The sequence below is a fragment of the Malaclemys terrapin genome, chromosome 2 (assembly GCF_027887155.1).
Source record: "Malaclemys terrapin pileata isolate rMalTer1 chromosome 2, rMalTer1.hap1, whole genome shotgun sequence".
NCBI lineage: Eukaryota > Metazoa > Chordata > Testudines > Emydidae > Malaclemys > Malaclemys terrapin.
This window is the reverse complement of record NC_071506.1, coordinates 227083849-227109638: the sequence shown is the minus strand read 5'-3', so window position 1 is coordinate 227109638 and position 25790 is coordinate 227083849. Positions and strand designations below refer to the sequence as shown.

Sequence of the window (25790 nt, the reverse complement as noted above, 5' to 3'; positions counted from 1 at the left end):
ACTTTAACACAGCGATCACCACTTGCTTTTCCACAGTGAAGGCAGCTCTCATTCTGGTGTCTTTTGCCACAGTGCTTGGGCGAGCACACTGTCCCAGGAAGATGGATTTGTGCATCCAAAAGTTCTGCCGCCACTGCTTGTCATCCCATACATGCATCATGATGCAATCCCTCCATTCAGTGCTTGTTTCCCTAGCCCAATACTTACAGTCCACTGTGGCAAGCTGCTCTGTGCATGTCAGGAGAAATCCTGAATTGTTTCTTTCCTTGGCACACAGCAGGGCAGGCACCATAGATTCCTGTTCAGATTCCCAGCTCATAAAATACTGTAGGATCGGCTGCACGGGGCAGCTGCATGGCGGACCATCGCTTTTGGGCTCGGCCCATTAAAATTCACTCCTGGCTCTCCTTCCTCTCCTGCCTATTTTATAATTTTCATTTATAGTCTCTTTCCACACCCTGTGTTCTTGTTTTTCAGCATCTGAGGATTGGAGCACCTCTCGGAAACATGTCCTCTTTGCTCCTTCTCGGTCACTTCCTTATCTGGTGGAGGCGCTCTGCCAGTGTATAGGAGGTTCCCCTGAAGGCCACATCTGCAGAAGCACAAGAAACAACAAGCAGAAGCATGACTGTTAGTGCACTAACTGCATCAAATCATTATAGTAAAATACATCTCTTTCTAACTGTTTCTTGGCAAGCACACAGCTTGGCGAATGCCCTAAACATGGTGAGTTTGGCCCGGGGACTGGGATGGGCTCAAGATGGGACAAAGGGTCTAGGTAATTTTTTTAAGGGGATCACTTCAAGCAACTAGGGTAGGGTGACCAGACAGCAAATGTGAAAAATCAAGACAGGGGGTGGGGGTGGGGGGTAATAGGAGCCTATATAAGAAAAAGACCCCAAAATCAGGACTATCCCTATAAAATCGGGACATCTGGTCACCCTAAACTAGGGACAAAATTGTAAATTCTGCCACCATTTTCCACAGGCAGGGGTCATTGAAGCCAATATCTCACTCCTGAGGGTAAGCAAGGATGCAAGGATGCATCTCCTGCATGCATGCGGCTTCAGACCCGGTCCCTATGCTGCTTGCTTATGTGCTGCTTTGGTCCTTGCACAAGTGATTGCTGATTGGCACGGGAAAGTTTACTACAACGGGGAAGGAACAAAGTAGTTCTGCCAAGGAACCTTTGGCAGAGAATTGGCAAGTACCTTCAGGAAAGTTTTCTAGAGATCTCTCTGGAGGAGTCCCATGAAATTTCAGTGTGTATTAACACAATGTTCCACCCCACTGCATAGCTGCACAGGGGAATGTGAAGCACATGCAAACACAGCTAGTCTTGTTCATTTCTATCCCTTAACCTACTTCTAGCTTATAACAAAGCAAAGGACAGCTCTATATCATATAACTGAGCAGGATCAATTAAAAAAGATTACTTACCCCCTCTCTGCATCATACACATCAGAGACAGAGTGCTGGGACTGGCTTGAACCCTCCTTGGTCAAGAAGAGGTCCTGGCTTGCCATGGTACTAGATGACCCTGTTGCCTGTCCCATTTTGTCCTCCAACATAACCTCCTTGTCCACCACTTCATCCTCGGGGTTGAGTCTGCTCTCTCCCCTCCCCTCCTGAAGTATCCGCGGGGCTCTTCGCAATAGAGGTGGGATAGCCGCCGAGGATGGCATCCAGCTCCTTATAGAAGCAGCAGGTCTTCAGCACAGCACCAGAGCAACAGTTTGACTCCCTCACCTTCTGGTATGCCTACCTATGCTCCTTTATCTTTACATGGCACTGATGCATGTCCCATTTGTAGCCCTTATCCAACATGCCATGAGAACTCTGCCCATAAGTATCGAAGTTCCTACTGGGGTGGCGCTGGGACTGCACAGCCTCCTCTCCCCATAGAGCCAGCAGATCCAACAATTCAGGTGTGCTCCAAGCGGGAGAGCATTTGCTGCATGTTTGTCTGGGAAGATGCGATGTGAGCTGTCCACACTGAGCAAACAAAGTGGAATTTCAAAAATTCCTGGGCCTTTAAAGGAGGGAGCTTGTGTACCTTGGTGCAGGGCAGCAGAGTTCAGAGGGGTTAGGATGGGCATTGTGGGACACCTCCTAGAGACCATTTACAGTGACATAACCAAGTGCAGTGTTTACACTGACACGTGGTCAATATAATTGTGCTGCAAAAAGCTCTACCCCTCTCACTGAGGTGGTTTTATGATGTCGGCATGGGCGGGAGGAGCGTTTCAGTGTGTACACCTCCACCGTTTTGTCCATGAATGTCGATTTTTGTCGATAAAACTCTGTAATGTAGCTAAGCCCCTAGTGTGGACCAGGCCTTATACTGGCAGAAAGCCTTGTCTACACTAGAAACCTTTCACTGTCAAAGCTACACCCGTGTGGCTAGCTCACCAGCCCTCCTACCCCGGTGATCCCTCTCCCCCCGCAGAAAGATCAGCGGGGATAGAACCGGGGGCTGGGGGCGGGGGCTGTACTGCGGTCCCCGCCGCGCTGGGCGGGCGGAGGGAAGCTCTGGGAGGGCGCAGTTGGCCAGTCCCCGCTGGAGACCCGTTGAACCGGCGCCAGCCTAGCAACGGCCCAGGAGCGCGAAGGGCGGGGGTAACCGCTCTTCTCCCGCCTGAACCGCCTTCCCCCTCGGCTGGGAGGGAGGCGCTTCCGTACGGGAAGCCGGCGCTGCGAGGCGCCCCCCGGGCCTGGGAGACCGGCGCGGATGGAGCGGCTGCGGGTGCAGGAGGGGGGCGCGGCGGCGGTGGACGAGTACGTGGAGTACCGGAGGTGAGGGGCCGCCTGCACTGGGGGGGACGGGACCGCACCGAGCTTAGGGGCTGCGGATAATGTTAAGGCCCTTCCTGGTGTGGCTGAGGCGTGGGTCACCGCCACTCCCCCGGTCCTAGGGATGGGGGCGCAGGTGGCTGCTGTGTAGTTCGCAGGGGCTTTCTCCTGCCTCCCTAGGGGATGGGCTGGGGGGGGGGTCAGTCTCTCTCTCCCCTACCCCCTGTTCTGGAGATGGGGGGATGCTGGTTGAAACAGCAGGAGTTACTCTCCTCGGGGAACACTTTAATAAAGCTGAAATACCATTTTACGGGAGAATAAACGTGAATCCCTGGCGGGGATGCTTTGGAGAATGCAGGTAGGGGAATCCTCTAAATTAAAATGTTGGACACTGGGTAATTGCTCAGCCAAGTCAGCCTCTGCTGTTAGACCCCTGGGAACCTGATGCCACAATGCAAAATTATACCAATATATTTGATCTGAAAAGATTATTTTCTCATGCAAATCCGTCCCCTCCCAAATACCTTTAGAAACCTGTAATCTTTTTTGTTTTGTTTTTTTGAGACACAGGGGAAGAACACTTTTTTCCTCCATGGAAACACCAAAGCTTCTTGCTTAGCAAAGGGGAGGAGTGCTTTGTACATAAAAATGTTATTTAATACTCCACTTGAGGTTATAATCCTGATATTATCTACCTTTTGCTATTAGACTTCTTTCTTTTTCTACTGTGCAATATGTTACTGCTGATTTTTAAGTTATTAGTCATTGAAATTCTGGATAGGAGAGCTCAGGAAAGTTTAGGAGTCACCAGGACTCTAGAATGTTTTCATGAGTTCTGCAGCTATGTCCGAACACTTTAAAAAATGTTTCTTTTTCAAAGGCAGGGGGCGGGAAATCTTCTAACTACCCCATGCAATGCCTTTGTCTCTGATGTTATGGCTCTATTAATATTTGTCTCTTCTAGCTTTGTCTCTGACTATTTTGACATGCAAGTACCTTTTCTGTTGACATGTATAAACTCGTTTTTTAGATATTATATCTCAGTTGAAATATGAGAGTTGAAATTATGTTTCTGTTTCCCCTGCCCAGGCGTGCTTGTATGCCTGCCATCTGCCCAAGAGTAAACTTTTGTGAAATAGTTTGGGAGCACAGTAAGCCAGTTCTACTATTTTTTTCAGGAAATACAAGTTGACACATTTTATTTTGACAATTATAAAAATGTCCCCATTTATAAGAATCTGTAGGTGCATCTTGTTAAAATAACAACTTTAAAAAAAAATCACAAAAGTGATTTAGCTCCTGTTTTACTGAGCATACATGATGCAATAGCTTGCACACTATTTTTAGCTTAAGAAAACATTCAGTAAAATAGGAAAGATGCAGGTAATCATACTTTTTATCCATATACGTTCAAAATGCTTTAAAAAAGAGGGTAACTTTCAATAAATTGTGATATCAGGTGTTGATGAAATATATTAGCACATATTAGTGTGATATTGTACATTACTGATATGCAAATTAACAATATATGTATATCCACACTGTAGCTTACTGAAAAACAGGCCCATGTTATATCTATTGTAGAAAGTCTTAACACATGAAACTTATCATAATAATACTATAGATTTTTATAGCATTTTATAAACATGAATGAATTAAGTTTAAAAACTCCATGAGGCAGGTAAGTATTATTCCTGTTATCCAAATGAGGAAACCGAAGGCCTTTCAGGGCTTGTCCTCACTGCAGAGTTAACTAGAATTATAGCTTGAATGTTGCCCCTTGAGTCCTGTACACATACACAAATCTGTAACTCGAGCATAGTTAATTCAAGCTGGCTGGGATGTAGGTTACTGCTCTGGTTAGCACAGCTCATCAGCTGTTTATAGCAGTGTTTCTCAACCGGGTTATGTGTACCCCTGGGGGTACGCAGAGGTTTTCCAGGGGGGCACATCAACGCATCTTGATCTTTGCCTAGTTTTACAACAGGCTGCATAAAAAGCACCAAAGTCAGTACAAACTAAAATTGAATATAGACAAAATGAGAAAGTAAGCAATTTTTCAGTCACTGTGCCGTGACACGTGTATTTTAATGTCTGATTTTGTAAGCAAGTGAGGTGAAACTTGGGATATGCAAGGCAAATCAAGACTTCTGAAAGGGGTACAGTAGTTTGGAAAGGTTGAAACCTACTGGCTTACACAATAACTTTGTGCTGCTAATACATCATTCGATACAACTTGAGTGTTTTTCATGGTGTGGCAGCTCTCATTCAAGCTCCGTTAATGTCAGAAGAGTTAACTCAAGTATAGATAACTCTGGAGTGAAGACATAGCCATATAGCAGTGGCCCCTGAACTTTTTAGGGTCATGCCCTCCTTACCCTGTCTGCACCTTCCCCCTCCCCGCCGAGCCAGGGATGGGAGTGGGGTCACGGCTCCTGGGGCAGGTGGGGAGACCTGGATGGGGTAAGGGAGCGAGACTTAGAGTGGGTCTGGGGTTGGGAGTAAGCTAGGGCCGGGGTCAGGAACAAAGTCGCGGTGAGGGGCTAAGGCTGGGGGTGGGGGTGGAGCCGCAGCTGAGCTGCGGTAGGTGCAGGGCTGCAGTGAGGCTGAGGCCAAGGCCAGGAGCTGGGGATGTGGCTGGGGGCAGGGCCAGAACAGAGTTGGGGGTGTGTGGTGCTTCCTCTCCACCCACGGTGGGGGCTGGCCTGGGCACCATCGCACCCCACTGAACGTTCCTCCATGCCCCCCTAGGGGGTTTTGTCCCACAGTTTGGGGACCTCTGCTATAGAGAGATGATGTGACTTGTAGAGGTCATGCAGGAAGTCTGAGTCAGAGCTAGGAAGACCCCAGCACTCCTGACTTGCAGTCCATTTTCTTCAATGTAAAAAGGAACTCGGTAGCTTGCCTCCATCCTTCGAGACACTTTTCATACCATTAAAGCCAGTTTATAAGCATTTGTTTAAAAACTTAAGTACAGTTCCTTACAAAGGCCATCTCTAGGGTACTATTATGGAAGATAAAATAATGTTCAGTGTTGTTTACTGGTGCATCATTATATATTTTCAGAATTGCAACATACCTTTGCCTCCCTCGATTTTACTGAAAGTTAAATGTAATTAAAATATTATGAAACACAATTCCATGTTGCAGAATTGTAGGTGATGACGATAGAGGGAAACTCTTTACTCCAGAGCAATATGAAGAATACAAAAGAAAAATGTTACCAATACGATTACAGAACAGATTGTATGTGAGCTGGAGATCCCCAACTGGAATGGACTGTAAACTTGTGGGCCCGGAGACACACTGTTTTTGTACCCATAGGTGAGGTTTTTTTTTCTTGCTGCTGAACTTTCTTGTTACTTAGAAAATATAAAATGGTTATAAAAAGCACTGTCATACCAGTTATTAACTTGAGAATCTAGGGATGTAAAGATTGATGTAATTTAAGGAAGCATTTTTGAGACGAAAGAAATCATTCCATAAATGCAGTTTATGCTTGAAACTGTGATTCTACCAGAGACTGAAGTGGTCAGAGATAAATTCAAGAGTTTAGAGCTTTGAAGCTACTGATATATTTACATTTATTGTGTGGATCACCACATACTGCTTTGAAAATATATACTTGAAGTGGCGCCAAAAATCAAATTTAAAGATCTGCCATATTTTTTCACTAGGGTATAACTTAAAGCACTTGAAACCCCACACAGCATTGAAAATTATCTTTTGTGAGAATGAGCACTTTTTTTGTTTGTAGAAGAACTAAATGTATTTCTGCATTAAACTTGAAATCTAAATGATAAATTCCTTAAAGAAATTTTTAATGGTAAATGCTGAATGACTTTGAGCTATAATTGTTTGCAGTATTGCTGCAGCCATATTGGTACCTCACCGACCTTGTCTCTTTGAACTATAATGGTATTGTTATAGCCAATATGCAAATGTACTAATTTATTTTTTTCTGTTTTTAGGTATAAACAACACAAAACAGATTATGAAGAGATTCCAAAAGATCGTCCTATTTGTGTACCCTGTCGAGTGAACCGTTGCCAGTGCAAATCCTATCACTATGTCCCGCTAAATGGCACTCAGCCCATTCGTTGTAGATGCAAGCACTTTGCTGATCAGCACAGTGCAGCACCTGGATTTTCCTGTAACTCCTGTAAGTTAGTTTCCTATAAATACACATGCAGTATTCTTTACTGCTAACTTAAGAAGCATACGCTTTAAATACAGGTATATTTTCTAAACTTAGCAGGAAATAGCACTTCATGCCCATATGCAAGATTATTTTTAACACTGATTTAACATACTAATGGTTAAATCCTGGTATCACTGAATTCAGTGGAAGTTTTGCTATTGATTTTAGTGGGACTAGGATTTGGGCCAAAAACAGGAATTATTAACATCAGCAGTTAAACTACGGGCTCAAGTATCAGGGGGTAGCCGTGTTAGTCTGTATCCACAAAAACAACGAGGAGTCTGGTGGAACCTTAGAGACTAACAGATTTATTTGGGCATAAGCTTTCGTGGGTAAAACCCCGCTTCTTCAGATGCAAACTATGTACTGATTTTCTGTCTTTTAGATCTCTTCAAATGATATATTGATGGATATTTTTAGCTAGATTTCTAGATTGTTAGTAAAATACTTGCATGAAGTATGTGAAATAATTTATACAGGAAGGATCTCATAAACCAGTTTTGCTTGCAGAATGGGGAATAATATCTAACAGAATAATATACAACACTGGTCTCCCATGTTTAAGAAAGATGAATTCAAACTGGAACAGGTGCAGAGGATTACTACGATGATTAGAGGAATGGAAAACCTACCTTAGGAGAGGAGACTCAAGGGGTTTGGCTTGTTTAGCCTAACCAAATGAAGCCTGAAGGGAGATATGATTGCTCTATCAGAGAGGGAATGGAGTTATTTAAGTTGAGCACCAATGTTGAAACAAGAACAAAGGGATATAAACTGGCCATAAATAGGTCTAGGTTTGAAATTAGATGAAGATTTCTAACCATTAGAGGAGTCAAGGTCTGGGACAGCCTTCCAAGGGCAGCAGTGAGGCAAAAAACCTAACTGGTTTAAGTTTATGGAGGGGACATTATAATGAGACTGCCTAAAATGGCATACGGCCCATCAGTGACTGCTAGTACAAATATTCCCAATGGTGGAGTTGGAACACTAGATGGGGGGCTCTGAGTTACTACAGAGAATTTTTTCCTCAGGTGGGTCTTGCTGACATGCTCAGAGTCCAACTGATAGCCAATTTGGGGGTTGGGAAAAAAAATTCAGTTTGAGAGAGACCCCAGGGGGTTTTCACTTTCTTCTGTAGCATGGGGTACAGGTCACTTGCAGGTTTAAACTAGAATAAATGGTGGATTCTCTGTAACTGGAAGTCTTTAAATCATGATTTGAAGACTTCAGTAACTCAGTCAGAGGTTATGGATCTATTACAGGAGTGGCTGAGTGAGGTTCTGTGGCCTGCAGTGTGCAGGAGGTCAGCCTAGGTGATCACAATGGTCCCTTCTGGCTTTAAAGTCTATTCCTGTAAATAACTTTCCCAAGGTCACACAGGGAGTTTATGGCAGAGCTGGGAAGTGAACCCAGGTTGTTAGAATCCCAGACCTGTGATTGATCAATTGGACCCTTCTGTACCCTGATTTAGGTACATGAATCCTTCTTGGCTGGGCATATGTTGGGCTGTATGCTGCTGCTTCTGGGTGAGTCAGTGCCCATTCCACAGAACAGCTAGAGCCAATTGGTAAGGGAGGTTAAGAAGTCAGAGAACGGTTGCTGCCATCTGGGGGAGCATTACAGTGGATCTCACTCACTAGTTGTTATCTTAGCTCAGGGGTGGGCAAACTTTTTGGCCTGAGGGCCACATCTGGGTATGGAAATTGTGTGGTGGGCCATGAATGCTCATGAAATTGGGAGTTGGGTGTGGGAGGGGGTAAGGGCTCCGGCTGTGGGTGCAGGCTCTGGGGTTGGGCCAGAAATTAGTAGTTCAGGGTGCAGGAGGGGGCTCTGGGCTGGGGCAGGGGGTTGGGATGTGGGAGGGGGTACAGGTTCCGAGGTAGGGCCAGGGATGAGGGGGCTGTGGGTGGAGCAGAGGGGTTTGGAGTATGGGGGGGGGCTCTGGGCTGAGGCAGGGGGTTGGATGTGGGAGGGGATACAGGCTCTGGGCTGGGGGTAAGGGGCTTAGGGTGCAGGAGGGAGCTCCGGGTTGGGGGTTGAGGTGTGGGGGGTGAGGGTTGGGGTAGAGGGGGAGGCCAGAGGTGCAGGCTCTGGACAGCACTTACTTCAAGCAGCTCTTGGAAGCAGCGGCATGTCCTCCCTCTGAGTCCGGCTCCTATGTGGAGGCGCAGCCAGGCAGCTCTGTGAGCTGCCCCATGTGCAGGCGCCGCTCCCACAGCTCCCAGAAACAGCAGCATGTCCTCCCTCTGGCTCCTACATGGAGGTGCGGTTCCAGCCATGCAGCTCTGTATGCTGCCTTGTCCGCAAGTGCTCGTTCCAGCCAATGGGAGCTGCAGAGCCCGTGCTTGGGGCAGGGGTAGCGTGCAGAGCTCCCTGGCTGCTCTGACATGTCGGAGCTGGGGGCGGGGAAGGGACATGCCGCTGCTTCCGGGAGCCGCGTGAAGCCACAGCACAAGCAGGGAAAGCCCCCTACCCTGCTCCCCAGTGGGAGATCGAGGGCCGGATTAAAAGGTCTGACGGTCTGGTCACAGCCTGTGGGCTGTAGTTTGCCCACCCCTGCCTTAGCTGAAGCTGCCTCCAACTTGTTGAAATTGTTTGATAAATTGTGGGAGCACAGTGCACAATCAATCCTTTGATTTGTCTGGGACTGATTCCAGGAATAGAACTCAGATCTCCTGAATCCCATGATTTTACCACATGTTCATCCTTTCTCTTGTAGAGCTTCCAAATGGGAAGTGTGGTTGGGTACTTACACATGGAAGGAAATCAGCAGTGCTTGGGAAAGCAACAATTTAGGGAAATTCTCTACTGTGTGTGATAATGAATGAACAGCCTCCATTATCATCTCACTCTGAATACTTTTTATTTTTAATTTAGGTTCCAAATGTTCAGGATTTCACAGCTGCTTTACCTGTGGGTGTGGTCAGCCAACATATGCGCATGAAACGGTTGTGGAAACTAAACAAGATCGCTTAGCCCAGGGAAAACCTGTGGGGCAAGATGTTCCTTATGCTGCAATGGGAGGATTAACTGGCTTTAGTTCACTGGCTGAAGGCTATATGAGACTTGATGACAGTGGAATAGGTAAGTGCAGGAGGACTTGAGATAACATTTTGATCCTTTGTCTATTTAATTTTCATATTTGAAAATCTGTTGAAATATTAAATTTCAGGGCAAGTTAAACCTTCCCATAGAATGAGAACTCCAAATCACTGATTTTTTTTTCATAGATTTAAAGGCCAGAAGAGATCATTATGATAATCTCCTCTGACTTCTTGTAGAAAAGAAGCTATAGAAATTAGAAGATATGACATAGTTGGCATCACAGAGATTTGGTGGGATAATATGCAGGACTGGAATATTGGTATAAAAGGATACAGCTTGCTCAGGAAGGATGGCAGGAAAAAAAGGGAGGAGGTGTTGCGTTATATATTAAAAATGTATACACTTGGACTGAGGTTGAGAGAGAAATAAGAAACAGACTTGTTGAATGTCTCTGGGTAAGCATAAAAGGGGTAAAAACAAGGGTGATGTCATGATAGGGGTCTACTACAGACCACCAAACCAGGAAGAAGAGGTGGATGAGACTTTTTTTAAACAACTAACAAAATCATCCAAAGCATAGGACTTGGTGGTGATGGGGGACTTCAACTACCCAGATATCTGTTGGGAAAACAACAGCAGGGCATAGATTATCCAACAAGTTCTTGGAATGTACTGGAGACATTTTTTTATTTCAGAAGGTGGAGAAAGCTACTACAGGGGAGGCTGTTCTATATTTGATTTTGACAAATAGGGAGGAACTGGTTGAGAATTTGAAAGTGGAAGGCAACTTGGGTGAAAGTGATCATGAAATGGTAGAGTCCATGATTCTAAGGAATGGTAGGAGGGAGAACGGCACAATAAAGACAATGATTTCAAGAAGGCAGACTTTAACAAACTCAGGGAGTTGGTAAGTAAGATCCCATGGGAAGCAAGTCTAAGACTGTTGGCAGTTTTTCAAAGAGACATTATTAAGGGCACAAGAGCAAACTATCCAACTGCGTAGGAAAGAACGGAATTATGGCAATAGACCACCCTGGCTTAACCAGGAGATCTTCAATGATCTAAAACTCAAAAAAGAGACTTACAAAAGGTGGAAACTTGGTCAAATTACAAAGGATGAATATAAACAACACAAGTACACCTCTACCCCGATATAGTCCTCAGGAGCCAAAAATCCCTACCGCGTTATAGGTGAAACCCCATTATATTGGGGTAGCGGCAGCAGGGCTCCAGCGGTGATTTAAAGAGCTCCGGGCTCTGGCTGCTGCGGGGAACGCCGGGCCCTTTTAAATCACCGACTGAGCCCTGCTGCCGGAGCCCCGGGGTAGCAGTGGCAGGGCTCCAGCGGTGATTTAAAGGGCCCAGGGCTCTTCGCAGCAGCCAGAGCCCTGGCCCTTTAAATTGCCGCCCGAGCCCTGCTGCCGGAGCCCCGGGGTAGCAGCGGCAGGGCTCCAGCGGTGATTTAAAGGGCCCGGGGCTCCCTGCAGCAGCCGGAGCCCCAGGCCCTTTAAATCATTGGCTGAGCCCTGCTGCCGCAATCCCGGGGTAGCAGCGGCAGGGCTCCAGCGGTGATTTAAAGGGCCCGGGGCTCCCCGCAGCAGCCAGAGCCCTGGCCCTTTAAATCGCCGCCCGAGCCCTGCTGCTGGAGCCCCGGGGTAGCAGCGGCAGGGCTCCAGCGGTGATTTAAAGGGCTCGGGGCTCCCCACAGCAGCCAGAGCCCTGGCCCTTTAAATTGCCGCCCGAGCCCTGCTGCCGGAGCCCCGGGGTAGCAGTGGCAGGGCTCCAGCGGTGATTTAAAGGGCCCGGGGCTCCCCGCAGCAGCCAGAGTCCTGGGCCCTTTAAAGCGCCACCCAAGCCCCACTGCAGGAGCCCCGGGGTTACCGCGCTATATGCGAACCTGTGTTATATCGGGTCGCGTTATATCATGGTAGAGGTGTATGTAGGGATAAAATTAGAAAAGCCAAGGCACAAAACAAGATCAAACTAGCTAGGGACATAAAAGGAAACAAGAAAACATTCTACAAATACATTAGAAGCAAGAGGAAGACCAAGGAGAGAGTAGGCCCGTTACTCAGTGAGGGGGGAAAGACAATAACAGAAAATTTGGAAATTGCAGAGGTGCTTAATGACTTCTTTGTTTCGGTTTTCACCAAGAAGATTGGTGGTGATTGGATAGCTAACAGTGAATGCCAGTGAAAATGAGGTAGGATCAGAGTCTAAAATAGGGAAAGAACAAGTCAAAAAATTAGTTAGACAAGTTAGATGTCTTCAAATCACCAGGACCCGATGAAATGCGTCCTAGAATACTCAAGGAGTAGATTGAGGAGATATCTGAGCCATTAGCAATTATCTTTGAGAAGTCATGGAAGACAGGAGACTGGAAAAGGCAAATATAGTACCCATCTATAAAAAGGAAAATAAGGACAACGTGGGGAATTACAGATCAGTCAGCTTAACTTCTATACCTGGAAATATAATGGAGCAAATAATTAAGCAATCAGTTTGCAAACACCTAGAAGATAATACGGTGATAAATAACAGTCAGCATGGATTTGTCAAGAACAAATCATGTCAAACCAACCTGATAGCCTTCTTTGACAGGGTAACAAGCCTCGTGGCTGGGGGGGTGAAGCGGTAGATGTGGTCTATCTTGACTTTAGTAAGGCTTTTGATTCTGTCTCGCATGACCTTCTCATAAACAAACTCGGGAAATACAACCTAGATGGAGCTACTATGAGGTGGGTGTGGAACTGGTTGGAAAATCGTTCCCAGAGAGGAATTATCAGTGGTTCACAGTCATGCTGTAAGGGGATAACGAGTGGGGTCCTGCAGGGATTGGTTCTGGGTCCGGTTCTGTTCAGTATCTTCATCAGTGATTTAGATAATGGCACAGAGAGTACACTTATAAAGTTTGCGGACGATACCAGGCTGGGAGGAGTAGCAAGTGCTTTGGAGGATAGGATTAAAATTCAAAATGATCTGGACAAACTGGAGAAGTGGTCTGAAGTAAATAGGATGAAATTCAATAAGGACAAATGCAAAGTACTCCACTTAGGAAGGACCAGTCAGTTGCACACATACAAAATGGGACATGACTGTCTAGGAAGGAGTATTGCGGAAAGGGATCTGGGGGGTCATAGTGGATCACAAGCTAAATATGAGTCAACAATGTAATGCTGTTGCAAAAAAGGCAAACATTCTTGGATGTATTAGCAGGAGTATTGTAAGCAAGACATGAGAAGTAATTGTTCTGCTCTACTCTGCGCTGATTATACCTCAACTGGAGTATTGTGTCCAGTGCTGGGTGCCACATTTCAGGAAAGATGTGGGCAAATTGGAGAAAGTCCAGAGAAGAGCAACAAAAATGATTAAAGGTCTAGAAAACATGACATATGAGGGAAGATTGTAAAAATTGGGTTTGTTTAGTTTGGAGAAGAGAAGACTGAGAGGGGACATGATAACAGTTTTCAAGTAAATAAAAGGTTCTTACAAGGAGGAGGGAGAAAAATTGTTCTTAACCTCTGAGGATAGAAGAAGCAATGGGCTTAAATTGCAGCAAGGGCGGTTTAGGTTGGACATTAGGAAAAACTTCCTAACTGTCAGAGTGGTTAAGCACTGGAACAAATTGCCTAGGGAGGTTGTGGAATCTCCATCATTGGGGATTTTGGAGGCAAATTGGACAAACACCTGTCAGGGATGGTCTAGATAATACTTAGTCCTGTCTTGAGTGCCGGGGACTGGACTAGATGACTTTGAGGTCCCTTCCAGTTCTATGATTCCAGGAAATTCATTCATTAATTTCTGTATCCAGAAGAGTACATTCTGACTGAATGACATTGACATTCAGTGAAGACATTGAAAACTTCTACTTGATATTCCGTTGTTTATATATTCAAGAACTGAGTTGATCCTCTTAGCACAGAGTTATATTGGGATCTCATGTGCCACTTGGTTATCTAACACATAAATATGAGTCCTCATCAGAAGCACTTCTTTCCAAGATCCTGCATGTGTGATCTAATTCTTTGTTCTTTAAATGTCCGATTTTTGCATTTGGCAATACTGAAATGCATGTTATTTGAATGAAACCAGTTTGCCAAATGATTCGGATCACTTGGCATAACTGACTTATCCTTATCACTGTTTACCATTCCATCAATTTTTGTGTCATCTACAAAGTTTACTAGCCATGATTTGATATATTTTTTTCCAGGTCACTCATAAAGTTGTTGAATGACATTGGGCCAAGAACAGATCCCCATTAGAAACACTCCTATTCATTGATGATTCCCCATTAACAGTTACATGTTGGGGTATCTTCCTATTTTCTCTTAACATTATTCATTTTAAGTTTTCAGCCTGACAAGTACAGATCAATGATTTTTTTTCCAGTGTAAGGCACAATTCATAGTGGGATTTCAAGCTGATTTGTTACAAGTCTACAATTAATACTCAGTATACAAAATTGGACATATGTAGAACTGGGTTGTTATCTTACACCACTGGTTCTTAGAGAACTTCTGATTCTCTCTATTCCCCTGTAATATAGTTTTGAATGTAGGAGTCTTTATTTTGAAATACTGTTCGTATTTAATTATATTTTAAATTCTGGGTCTGGTCTCCACGATCTTTCTGCAATGTAGTTACCGTATAGTACAGTACAGCAACCGGAAGAAAAGAGCTCAGCCATTTCATTTCTTTTCAAGCCATACTTTGGTTCTTTTACCACACCTATTTTCTTCTGGTATTCTGGATAATACACAATGTGTATTTTTTCATGTGGTTTACTACATATCAGCATAATTTATTTTAAGTGGTAGGTATGTTTGGTTTCCATCATGTATGACTCCTAACGCTTCTTGTGAAGCTAATTTTTTTCTAATATGTTTTCTATTAGGGGCACCCTCTGCTGAATTTCTAGAGTCACCTAGTAGTGGCATGGACCATCCATTTCTAAAAGCATTCCAAGGCCCCTCCAGTTCTGCACAAGCCAGCTCACAATTAACAGGTGGTAATGAAATGAACTGACCATTTTTTTATTTTTTATTTTAAATTGTGGTGTATTATTATTCTCACTCAGTATAAAGTCACTATATAATGTTGACTTTTTGATGAGTTAAGGAAAGTTTTAAGGTGTACATTAGAGTTCAAAACAAAAGCGAATATTTAAGATTATTTCCTCTAAGAGGGATGTATGTAATTAATATACAAACTTTTCTGTAATCAAGATTTTCAAAACAGAAGGGTTTTTTCATTGTTGTTTCAGAGAATCTCTCTCCCATTAGTTTAATATGAAACTAGATTTTCTTGATTTTGATGCCCTCCCCCTGCACCTATTTCCTTTCTTAATAATGGAGTACCATCTCTGCGTTTTTGTTTCCCAATAAGAGATCATTGTCTGAACACACACTTCATATGTATTTACTCAGTGTAATATTGTGCAACTGCTTTCTCCCTATATGGACATAGCTGTGAGGTCACTTCTGCCCAATTATGTCCCATGGCTAGTAAGATGGTAGTCACAATGTAGCTCCTTTGAGGCCTCTTATAGAAACTACCAGTCTTTTCATTCCAGACCTAGTTAACAGTGCTGCTTACTTGGCTGGAGGTACTGCTTTTAAGTAAAATAGGGTACTTCTCCCTTGTGCAGACTGAAATTTATTTGAAAATCTTTTTCCAAATATAAAGCATATTGAAATCAATAAAACAAGTATTTTTAATAGACATTTGTTTTGTTTTGTTTTTTCAGGTGGTTCTAGTGCAGCAAAGCAAGTTTCTAATTTAAGGAGTTCTGAAGAAGATGACATGGCTTACTTTGAAAAACAGTACCAGGAACGGGTAAGTCATTGTATTTAGAGCTTAATACTGACATGTTCCTTAAAAATAAAGTGGCTCAATTTAAGGTGGATAAACTTAAAATTGAACTTGCCTACAATGGTTCACATTGCTTTAACTGCTATTCTGATCCTGAAAAAATGTATTAGCGTTTCAAAATGAGGGTTACAACATAGTGACTTAATAGTGTAGGTCCATAGGCCAATCATATCTGGAATAGTTCAGTGACCTTCCCACCTAGATCAGGCAGATGTAATTTAAAAACTTAACTTGCTTTGGCCAGAGGAAAGCAAAAGCATAACTGCACCAAAATACCAAACAATCACAGAAAGAAAAAACTCAGCAATTGTTTTGGACAACTAGGAGAAACTGTGCAAAAACAAAACAAACCCCCTTCGGATACCCAGGAAAGCATGGACTGCTACTCTCAGGCACAAAACTTCTTAATGCCCCTTTAATTTATATGTAGTCATTCAGATTCTGGTTTAACTCAGTATTACTTAACTCCACCATCTTAGCCGAAAGTGAATTCTACCCATTCACCAATTCCTCTATAAAGTAATATTTCACTTACCTACTTTTAATAAAGCCTAATGTTATGCTCGTTTCTTGCATCAGGTGGTGTCTGTTTCTGTCAGAACTGGTCTTTGAAACTCTGAATCTTTTCTTGAGAAACATTACAAAAATAAAGAAGAAATGTGCTACAAATTTTGCAAATGTAATAGTTTATAGATATAACATTACTACTAAGTCTAAAGACTTTTTCCAGTATTTTCTTTTCCTTGGTGAAGAGGCTGTAAGAATTTCAGATATTTGATCCAATCCTGCAAAGACTGAGGCATGTGCTTTTTCTTGAGCACGAGTAGTCCCACAACAGGACTACTTACCAGTGTGCATAACTTTAAGCTTGTACGTCTTTGCAGGGTGCCTTACTCACTTTTTTGACAATCTTCATCTTCCCAATGGGGATCCAGCACCAGTGGCAGCAGTGGGGTCCATCTCTAGCTGGCCCCACACACAACCAGCACCAGCAGAAACAGCAGGGGAGTACCTTCGGTCACTTATTACTTTTCAGAAAATTTCCTTTAATTTTCAAAAGATTAAAGTGAGGCTGTGACTCCTCTCCCAATCCCGCCCTGAGCTCAGGAACCATCACCAGGAATGAGGCAGCCTAAAGGATTTGTTCTTTTAAAAGGAAGGAGCCCCAGCCCAGCTCCTCTAGACACTTCTCCACATGCTGGCCAGGAGGCCACTTTTCAGCTGTTACTCAGACAAGACTAAAAGGTAAGTGCTATTTCTCATCCTCTACATCTCCCTCCCAAAGCAGGTAAGAGCAACAGGGGTGTCATTACAACACAGACAGTTTATTTAAAGGAAATGGATGTCTGATGCCATTGACACTTCCTCTTGCTGGGCTCAGTCCTATTATCATTTATTACAATTTCCATTCCTGTTATGCCACCATGCTTCCAGCATACCCACCACTGCTTCAGGAACACATTGCTCCAGCTCTACCCCTTCCCAGGACTCAAACAAGTTACAGCTCCAAAATATATCCAACAGAGCTATCTTTCCTATGGCAACTGGTGAACCAGACAACCGTTCCTTCACTTGGAACATCCCATGACAACATTTACTTCATTACTTATCACAGTTCAAATTGGGAGGACCTGTCTAAGAAAACAGGAAAGCAAAAATAAGAAGCTAGATTCCAGACATAACACGCCTGTATGCTGCACAGGTCCACTACACTACATAGTCCACTGGCCAGAAACAGACAGCACAAGGCATCACAAACTAAAGCTGATGTTGATCAATGCAAGACCTGCCACTAACAAACAATACATGACCTCATCAGTAATGAGGCACCTGATATAGCCTGCATCACCAAGACCTGGCTGGATGACAGAGCAAGACCTATACTAGCCAACTGCATTCTCCCAGGATACTTGGTACACCCCTGACCTAGAAAGGACAAAAGACCAGTAAGTACTCCATTCATTTTCTTTGCAAATGTCAAATGCAAGAGAGGAGCCACAGATAAGACAACTTCATTTGAATTCATTCATCTGACAGTCAAAACCAGAGCAAAGCTTGTGTGTGAGTGTGTGTATGTATAGATTTTATGCTTATTTACAACCTCTGCAGAAAAGGGTTCATGAAGGAGCTCACTGGCATGTGGTTGGCAGTGGTGGTGAAATACCCCAGACTCCTTGTCCTGGGAGATTTCTATATTGATACTAACAAGGCCGCAGATACAACCCCCCCAAAACTCATCACCTCACTTGTCTCCCTAGCACTTTCATAGGTCATCTTTGGCCCTTTTGTTTTCAGTTTTTACCAAAAAATTCCAGGTTTTACAATAGCAATTCCCGCCCCCAAATATCGGAAGGGCCAGAACTTCCCACCTCTCCTCTCTGGAAGGTGAGATGGTGGCTCGGTAACGATGGGTGTCCCTGGTTTCTGATCCACAATCTCTTTTTCCAGAGTGGCGGGGATGGATCAGAAGTACTGGAATGACTTGAGTGCTGATGTATGTACTGCTGTCAATCCCACGCCCATCACATACATATTACCTGTTCTACAGATAGCATGGATGTTTATAACATTCAAAGCAAATAAGTTAGTGAACTACTTTTCATGCCAAAATTAGTCAAAAATGAAAAATTGAATTAGACTGTGTTTCAAAACATAAGGGCTGTTTTAGAGGTTAAAAACACAAAAACAGTAGAAAAGAGGAGAGAGCTATTTACACAGAAAACTGCAAATTCATTTTTTGCACTGATTTTCACCCATTTTTTGTAATGAATATTGATGAATTTCCAGGAAATTTGAAACAAAAACAGAAAATGCAGGGCCTTACTCACATAGCTAACTCGTACTCCAACGAATTCCAAAGCCTGCTAAAGGATAACAGTACCCCGCCCAAGGGGTGAGGAATCAAGGACCTGGTCAGTCATTATCATTCTACACTGGCCTCCGTCATTGACATGTTTGCCCCCAAATAGCCCCTTCTCCACATTGCCCACACGGATTATCTTGATTTTCTGACACCCTGTGCCGGATGAAGAGAGAGGGTGGAAACTCAAGTGCTGATGGCAGAATACAAAGACTGATTCCGACAGGATGAAACAAATTCCTCAAAGTCTATACTGAGGCTGCATTACAAGCCGAGAGACCCTTCCTATCAGCTTTCTTTGAGGCTGCCAAATCCCACCCCAAGGGGTAAATTCCTTCAATCCTGAATGCTTACAACCTGTATCAGAGCCAAGAACACCAAGCACCGCAAAAAAACTTATCATCCTACTTCACTGAAAAGATCACACACATTCAGGAAGTCTTCTCAAACAGCATGCATTTGCTCTGCCTGCACCCACTAACCAAGAACCAGCTGCATTCTCAGAATTCAGTACATTGACTCATCAAGAAGTTCTGGACACCCTAAAGGAGTCCTGATCCAAGACTTGTTCATGACTCTTTCACAAGCCAGAAAGGGCATAGGTCAGATTCACAACTAGTGCCACTCCTGAGTGAAATAGCCAATGCTTCGGTCATGCTGTCTAGAGTGGTACACAACTGAGTGCCAGCCTCAGGGCAGACAAACTTACAAAAGCAGGGCAGATATCCCAAACTAGTGGTATGTATTATAATTAGATTTTACCAATCCAGTAACAATGTGAACTCCTGGATCACTGTAACAGTCTTACCATGGAGTCACAGACCATCTCCTTGGGCTCTCCAATCTATCTTGCAACCTGAATTTAGTGATAAATGGTCACTTACACCAGAAATCATAAAACATTTAGGTTGTGAGCAGTCACTTACCCCAAATCAATTTGTACCTTAGATCTCACACCAAAGACAATGCTGGTAGCTAATCCCATAGTAAATTAACAGGATTTATTAACTAGGAAAAAGAAATGAGAGAATTGTTTACCGGTTAAAGCAGGTAACATGTATACACAAATGAGTTCAGCCTATGGTTCCATGTCAACTATCTTTATTTCCCTCTTGCAGCATTCCAACTCATGGGATGATACCTTCTGCATGTGCTTCTCCATGGGTGGATGGGGCAATCAACAAAGCTTTTGTCCTACAATGGCCCACAACTTTGATAGCCCTCCTGGATGAATTGGGGGAGCCACTCTCCCCATGTGAGTTCACAAGTTTGGAGCAGTGATTTTTAAAGTTATAAAACAAACGTATATTTTACCTTGTAGCATGGTATACAGACATTGCAATTGTAATGTTTATGCATGCAGCAACTTAGTCATTTTATAGCATCTAAACACATCCTTACAAGTCTAACACCTATCTAGAACAATATTAGCATATAGGTGAGCTGGTCTGTTTCCAGCTATGAATTTCTCAGTACTCAGCTGACATCTACAGACTTTGCAAGAGCTGGCACTTGGTTTACCAGCATCACAGCCTCATTCAGAGAAGGAATCTTCCCTCCCACCTTCAAACACAGAATAGTCTGACCAACATTGAAGAAGCCCATGCTGGCTAACCCAGTACTAGCCAGCTATCACACATAACCCTCCCGTTCCTGAGCAAACTCAGAGAAACTAGCAAAGGGCCCAACTACAAATTCATCTAACAGAAACTAACACTCTAGACCTGGCACAATCTGAATTCAAGCCAGAACACAGAACTGAAACTGCATTGGTAGCACTGATGGATGATCTCCTGCTGTCAGTGATAGAAGACAGACATCGATTCTCATCCATTGCAGCATTCAACACTGTTGACCATGAGGTATTGCTGTCTCACCTGAGAGAAACAGGAGCAATGCACTAAAATGGTTTGAGTTCCACAAGGATCAGTGCTCTCTCTGACCTTTTTCAACATCTCATGCAACCACCAGGTGGACTGGTCAGATGACATGGACTCAAGTGCCAGCAATATGCAGGTGACACACAGCTCTACCTATCCTTCATCACATACGACCACACCACTCCCACCAAGATGGCTCAGTGGTTAGACAAGATCAGTTAATAGATGAAGAAGGGGGAGGGATAGCTCAGCGGTTTGAGCATTGGCCTGCTAAACCCAGGGTTGTGAGTTCAATCCTTGAGGGGGCCATTTAGGTAACTGGGGTAAAAATCTGTCTGGAGATTGGTCCTACTTTGAGCAGGGGGTTGGAACAGATGACCTCCTGAGGTCCCTTGTAACTCTGATATTCTATGAACAGCTGGCTGAAGCTGAGTCCAAGCAAAACAGAGATGATGCTGGTAGGCAGAGGGAAGTATTTTGAGGTGTTTGCAGCTACTATGTCATGTCTTTTGGCTGAAGGTTCATAGCCACAATTGGTCAATTCAGTCTGTAGTCTAGGAGTACTCTTGGATTCTTTGCTGACACTGAGTCCTCACATCACAGCAATCACCACAAGTAACACTTTCAGCTGTGTCTGGTTATGTCATGGGATCCACTCACCACACGTGGCACCTCTTGCTGGCAGCTCTATGGATTGGTTCTTGCCAGGCGCTGCTCTCCTCTGGCAGTGTCTCTGCCTGTCGTTTCTTTCACTCTGCAGACCATCTTGCTCTCAGAGCTGCAGCTTCCTGTTCATGGCTGGGCCATCCAGCCAGGTCACTAAGGTCCTCCCCTTCCAAGGAAATCAAAGTCCTTCCAGACCAGCTGTCTGACTGGTGTCTCCAATGCCCCGTGCCACTTGCTAGTGGCTGGAAGGGGAACCCAGGCCCACTCTCTACTCCGGATTCCAGCCCAGGGACCCTATAAGAGTGGCTCTCAACCTTTCCAGGCCACTGTACCCCCCTTTCAGGTGTCTGATCTGTCTCGCATACCCCTGAGTTTCACCTCACTTAAAAACTACTTGCTTACAAAATCAGACATCAAAATACAAATATGTCACAGCACACTATTACTGAAAAATTGCTTACTTTCTTATTTTTACCTTATAATTATAAAATAAATTAGTTGGAATATAAATATTGTACTTACATTTCAATGTATAGTATATAAAGCAGTATAAACAATATATTGTCTATGAAATTTTAGTCTGTACTGATTTTACTAGTGTTTTTTTTTTTTGTAGCCTGTTGTAAAAGTAGGCAAATATCTAGATGAGTCCCCCCGGAAGACCTTTGCATACCTCCAGGGATGTACATACCCCTGGCTGAGAACCATTGCCCTATAACAAGCAGCCAAGGTCTGTATGGTCTAATCCCTTACTGCTATTTCCTTTAGCTTCTTCCTACTTATCTGGCTTCCCCAGCCCAAGCGCCCTCCTCCCAGGGAGTGACTATAGACTACCTCCTTGAAGCCTCTTATTGTTCATAGCTTCTGGGCTTTATATAAGCTTCTCCTGTTCCTGCCCAGCTGAGCCCATTTCCAATTAGTGACCTGCTCCCTGTCTCCTTCTCCAGTGCAGCCTGGGCAGTTAATTGGTCTGCTTAGCCACTTTAACACCTCCAGGTCTTGTGTGGGTTGGACACCCCATCACGGGTTGGCTAGGAGACTCTTCCATCCCGGTGGACTTGGCTGGACTACAGTAATGTAATATACCCGAACATGAAACTTTCACACTTAGAAAACTCCTGCTAGTACAAAACGCTGCAGCTAGTCTCCTCAGCAACACAGGCCACTGTGAGCATATCACACTTGTCCTCTGCTTTCTACACTGGCTTCCCATAGAATTTTGAGTTGAGTTCAAGGTCTCAGTTCTTATTTTCAAAGCGCTCCATGACCTCAGCCCAGGATACCTAAAAGACTGTCAAATGCTCTGGGATGAAGACAATGGTGGACATTTTCACTTATCTGGCACAATGGAACTCTCAACAATAAGAGTAAATCTGTGCGGGAGATATAACTTTCTTCAGGAGTGGTCTGAGTCTGGAATGAACTCCCCCAGGAGCTAAAGACCATCACAAATCTCACCACTTTCCATTCCAAGTGCAAGGTATATTTCTTTGACCTTGTCTTGTCTAATGTAAACACATAGTAACAGGTGTATTTATTTAACAAATATTAAAAGAACCCTACCAAAACAAGACACTCCACTTCAAGTATACAATAAAATTACAAAAGGGACACAGGTTAAATATGTTGCTTTAAATCTCCCCAGTCCCTCTTTGATTTCTTTCCCCCCCCCCCCCCCCCAGTCTCTCAAGGCAGTGCAGTGAACATTGATACACTAAAGATCCACACACCTTCTTAATACAGTTATTAGAAATAATGTTTAATGTACTCATGAATCACACTCCCGTGAGTGCTGTAGACCAATTACTGACTTCCAAAGCTATGGTATATAAATGTAAAATAATTGAAGGAGTTGCCACACTGAAATTGCAGTGGGATGAATATAAATCCACAATAAAAAATGGTAGTCAGGTACATATTTTGGCAAATCAAAGCATGCAGTAAGAAACTAGTGAAGGGAAAATCAATTGGGAGGAAGAATTATCTTGTGGTTAAAGCACCAACCAAGAACTCAGGAGAGTTGCCTAGACTTCCTTTGTGACCTTGAGCATGCTAGTTAATCTGTTGGTCTGTGTTCCACATCTGTAAAATGGTGTTAATAGAATTCCTCTTCATCTAATGGGTATGAGGATAAACTCATATTTGTGAGGTACTGTGGTGTTGAGGGCCAGGTAAGTACCCAGATTTCTATTATAAAGTAGTAGTTTAATTTGTACTGCATTGTATTCATTTGTTGACACACTAGTGGTTGGACCATTGCTGTTTTTCTTTAATACAGCTGAAAAAGGAGAAGGCTGCTAAACAGAAAGTTAAAGGTCCGCTGCTATCAAAGAATCCATGAAGATTAATGAAACAAAGGAGTTTTTGTAATACAGAATTGTTTATCATTATATTTAAGGGTATTTTCATGGTGTTTATTGCACACACATATTTTCTAGTTTCTCAATATTAACACTGCTGTATTAAAGTATTGATGAAATTAATTTAAAAATACTTGGTGATTCTGGTTCTTTCAAATAAAATTGTTACTTTCTATTAAAGTACCTTGACATACTATCTAAGCTCTCAAATATTGCTGCATGGATCTCGCCTTTGTAGTAGAAGATGTCATGTGTAGTAGAAAATTATGGATTTTAGAGACTTCTAAAATTTTTCATTTAGGCTTTGATCCAGCAAACACATGCTTAAGTGCTTTGCTGAATCAGAGCCTTAGGACAGCAGGTAAAATATACATTATACACCACATCATATCTTCAGACTTCCATTACATACTTGCTTCTTTACATGTGGACTTAGAATTCTTCTTGTTCCTAACTTTCTACTCATTGGGGTTGTAGTATTAACATTGGAGTTTTAATATTTTCTTAAAAGACACAGACACTGCTCCCTTCACTGGTTTCACATCTTCCACATCAAATTCAAATTGATTTTCCTCACTCTCAAGCTTCTGCAAGCTCTGTCCCTGCCAACATATATTCTTCTCTCACCTCAGGTTCTGCATTCAGCTAATTCTGCTTCCCTTCATGCCTGTTTTGTATCCTTCTAATACACTCACCTCTGTGTTTTTTCCCAACCTTTCTCTACACCACTATTATCCTCCTTGAGCCTTTATGTCCTACAGCCTCCCCAAAATGACCACCATGCTCCTGCCAAACTAATCAAATATAAATTAAGAAAGAAGGGACAAAATATGTACTGCATGAAAACCAGCTACTATTTAATCTTGTTTTGTGGAAAACCTCCCCCTGGCTAAATGGGTTTTCCTGTATCAGACCTTACCCAGTTTAGATTGTGAGCTCCTTGAGGCAGGAGATGTGTATTTATTTTCTCTGTACAATGCCATGCAGAGCTATGACATATATATATGTGTATTAAGTATGTCAATCTGTTTAGCTAAAACACTTATTAAATTCATTAAAATGCATAATATGATAGCCCATATCCATTTAATTTTAAATATAAATATATATTAAAAATCTGCTGCTGAGAATTTTTAAAATAAAAATAGCTAGCTTTTATATGGGACTTCTAAAGATGAATTTGAGCTCCCCCTGTTGATTCTAGCACAGTGTTATCTAATGAACAAGCACTACAACATATGCTATGCTAATGCAGAAACTTTGAAGTTACATGTTCATTTTAAAAACAACGATGAGTCCTTGTGGCACCTTAGAGACTAACAAATGTATTTGGGCATAAGCTTTCATGGGCTAAAACCCACTTCATCAGATGCATGGAGTGAAAAATACAGTAAGCAGTATATATATACAGCATATGTCATGTGCCACAAGGACTCCTCATTGTTTTTGCTGATACAGACTAACACGGCTACCCCTCTGAAACCTATGTTCATTTTAGGCTCACTAGAAATTGGGGGAAGGAAACAATTTGTAATTTAAAAAGGAAAAATAGGGAAAGACACTAAATTTAATCTTCAAAGTGGGTATTGCAATTTTGCAAACTAAGGGTATGTCTTCACTACCAACATTAAAGCGCTGCCACGGCAGTGCTTTAATGTGGTTGTGTAGTCACGGCAACAGCGCTGGGAGAGAGGTCTTCCAGCACTGTAAAAAAACCATCCCCATGAGGAGAGTAACTGCTAGTGCTGGGAGCATGGCTCCCAGCGCTGGTGTACTGTCTACACTGCCATTTTACAGTGCTGAAACTTTCTTGCTCAGGGGTGTGAAAAAACAAGTGTAGACAAGGCCTAAGTGGGTTTTTTGTTGCCATTTTTAAATGTCTTTCTTATCCTTTGCAATGTTGTAGCTGTGTGGGTCCCAGGATATTAGAGACACAAGGGGGTGAGGTAATATCTTTTATTGAACCAACTTTTGGTGGTGAAAGAGACAAGTTTTCGACCTTACAGAGAGCTCTTCAGGTCTGGGAAAGGTACGCAGTGTCAGAGTTAAATACAAAGTGGAATAGACTGTTTAGCAAGTTATTTAATGGATACTGTAAGAGACCATTCAAA

The 25790-nt window shown here is 43.3% G+C and overlaps 1 protein-coding gene across 5 annotated transcripts; it reads left to right on the top strand.

The window, feature by feature from the left end:
• Nucleotides 1-2601: 2601 nt before the first annotated feature.
• On the top strand, nt 2602-23853 carry FAM221A (family with sequence similarity 221 member A). 5 transcript variants are annotated; one of them, XM_054021015.1, is made up of 8 exons: nt 2605-2796; nt 5944-6117; nt 6765-6955; nt 9872-10078; nt 14937-15047; nt 15789-15877; nt 19892-20028; nt 23598-23684. In XM_054021015.1, exons 1-7 carry the CDS (start codon nt 2732-2734, stop codon nt 20003-20005), a joined length of 951 nt encoding a protein of 316 aa, XP_053876990.1. In that variant the 5' UTR covers nt 2605-2731; the 3' UTR covers nt 20006-20028; nt 23598-23684. The 5 variants fall into 5 exon arrangements, with proteins under 5 accessions (XP_053876993.1, XP_053876990.1, XP_053876991.1 ...); XM_054021013.1 differs by lacking the exon at nt 2605-2796 and adding an exon at nt 2842-3151; XM_054021018.1 differs by lacking the exons at nt 19892-20028; nt 23598-23684 and adding an exon at nt 16798-17052 and having other exon boundaries at nt 2602-2796.
• The last annotated feature ends 1937 nt before the right edge of the window (nt 23854-25790 follow it).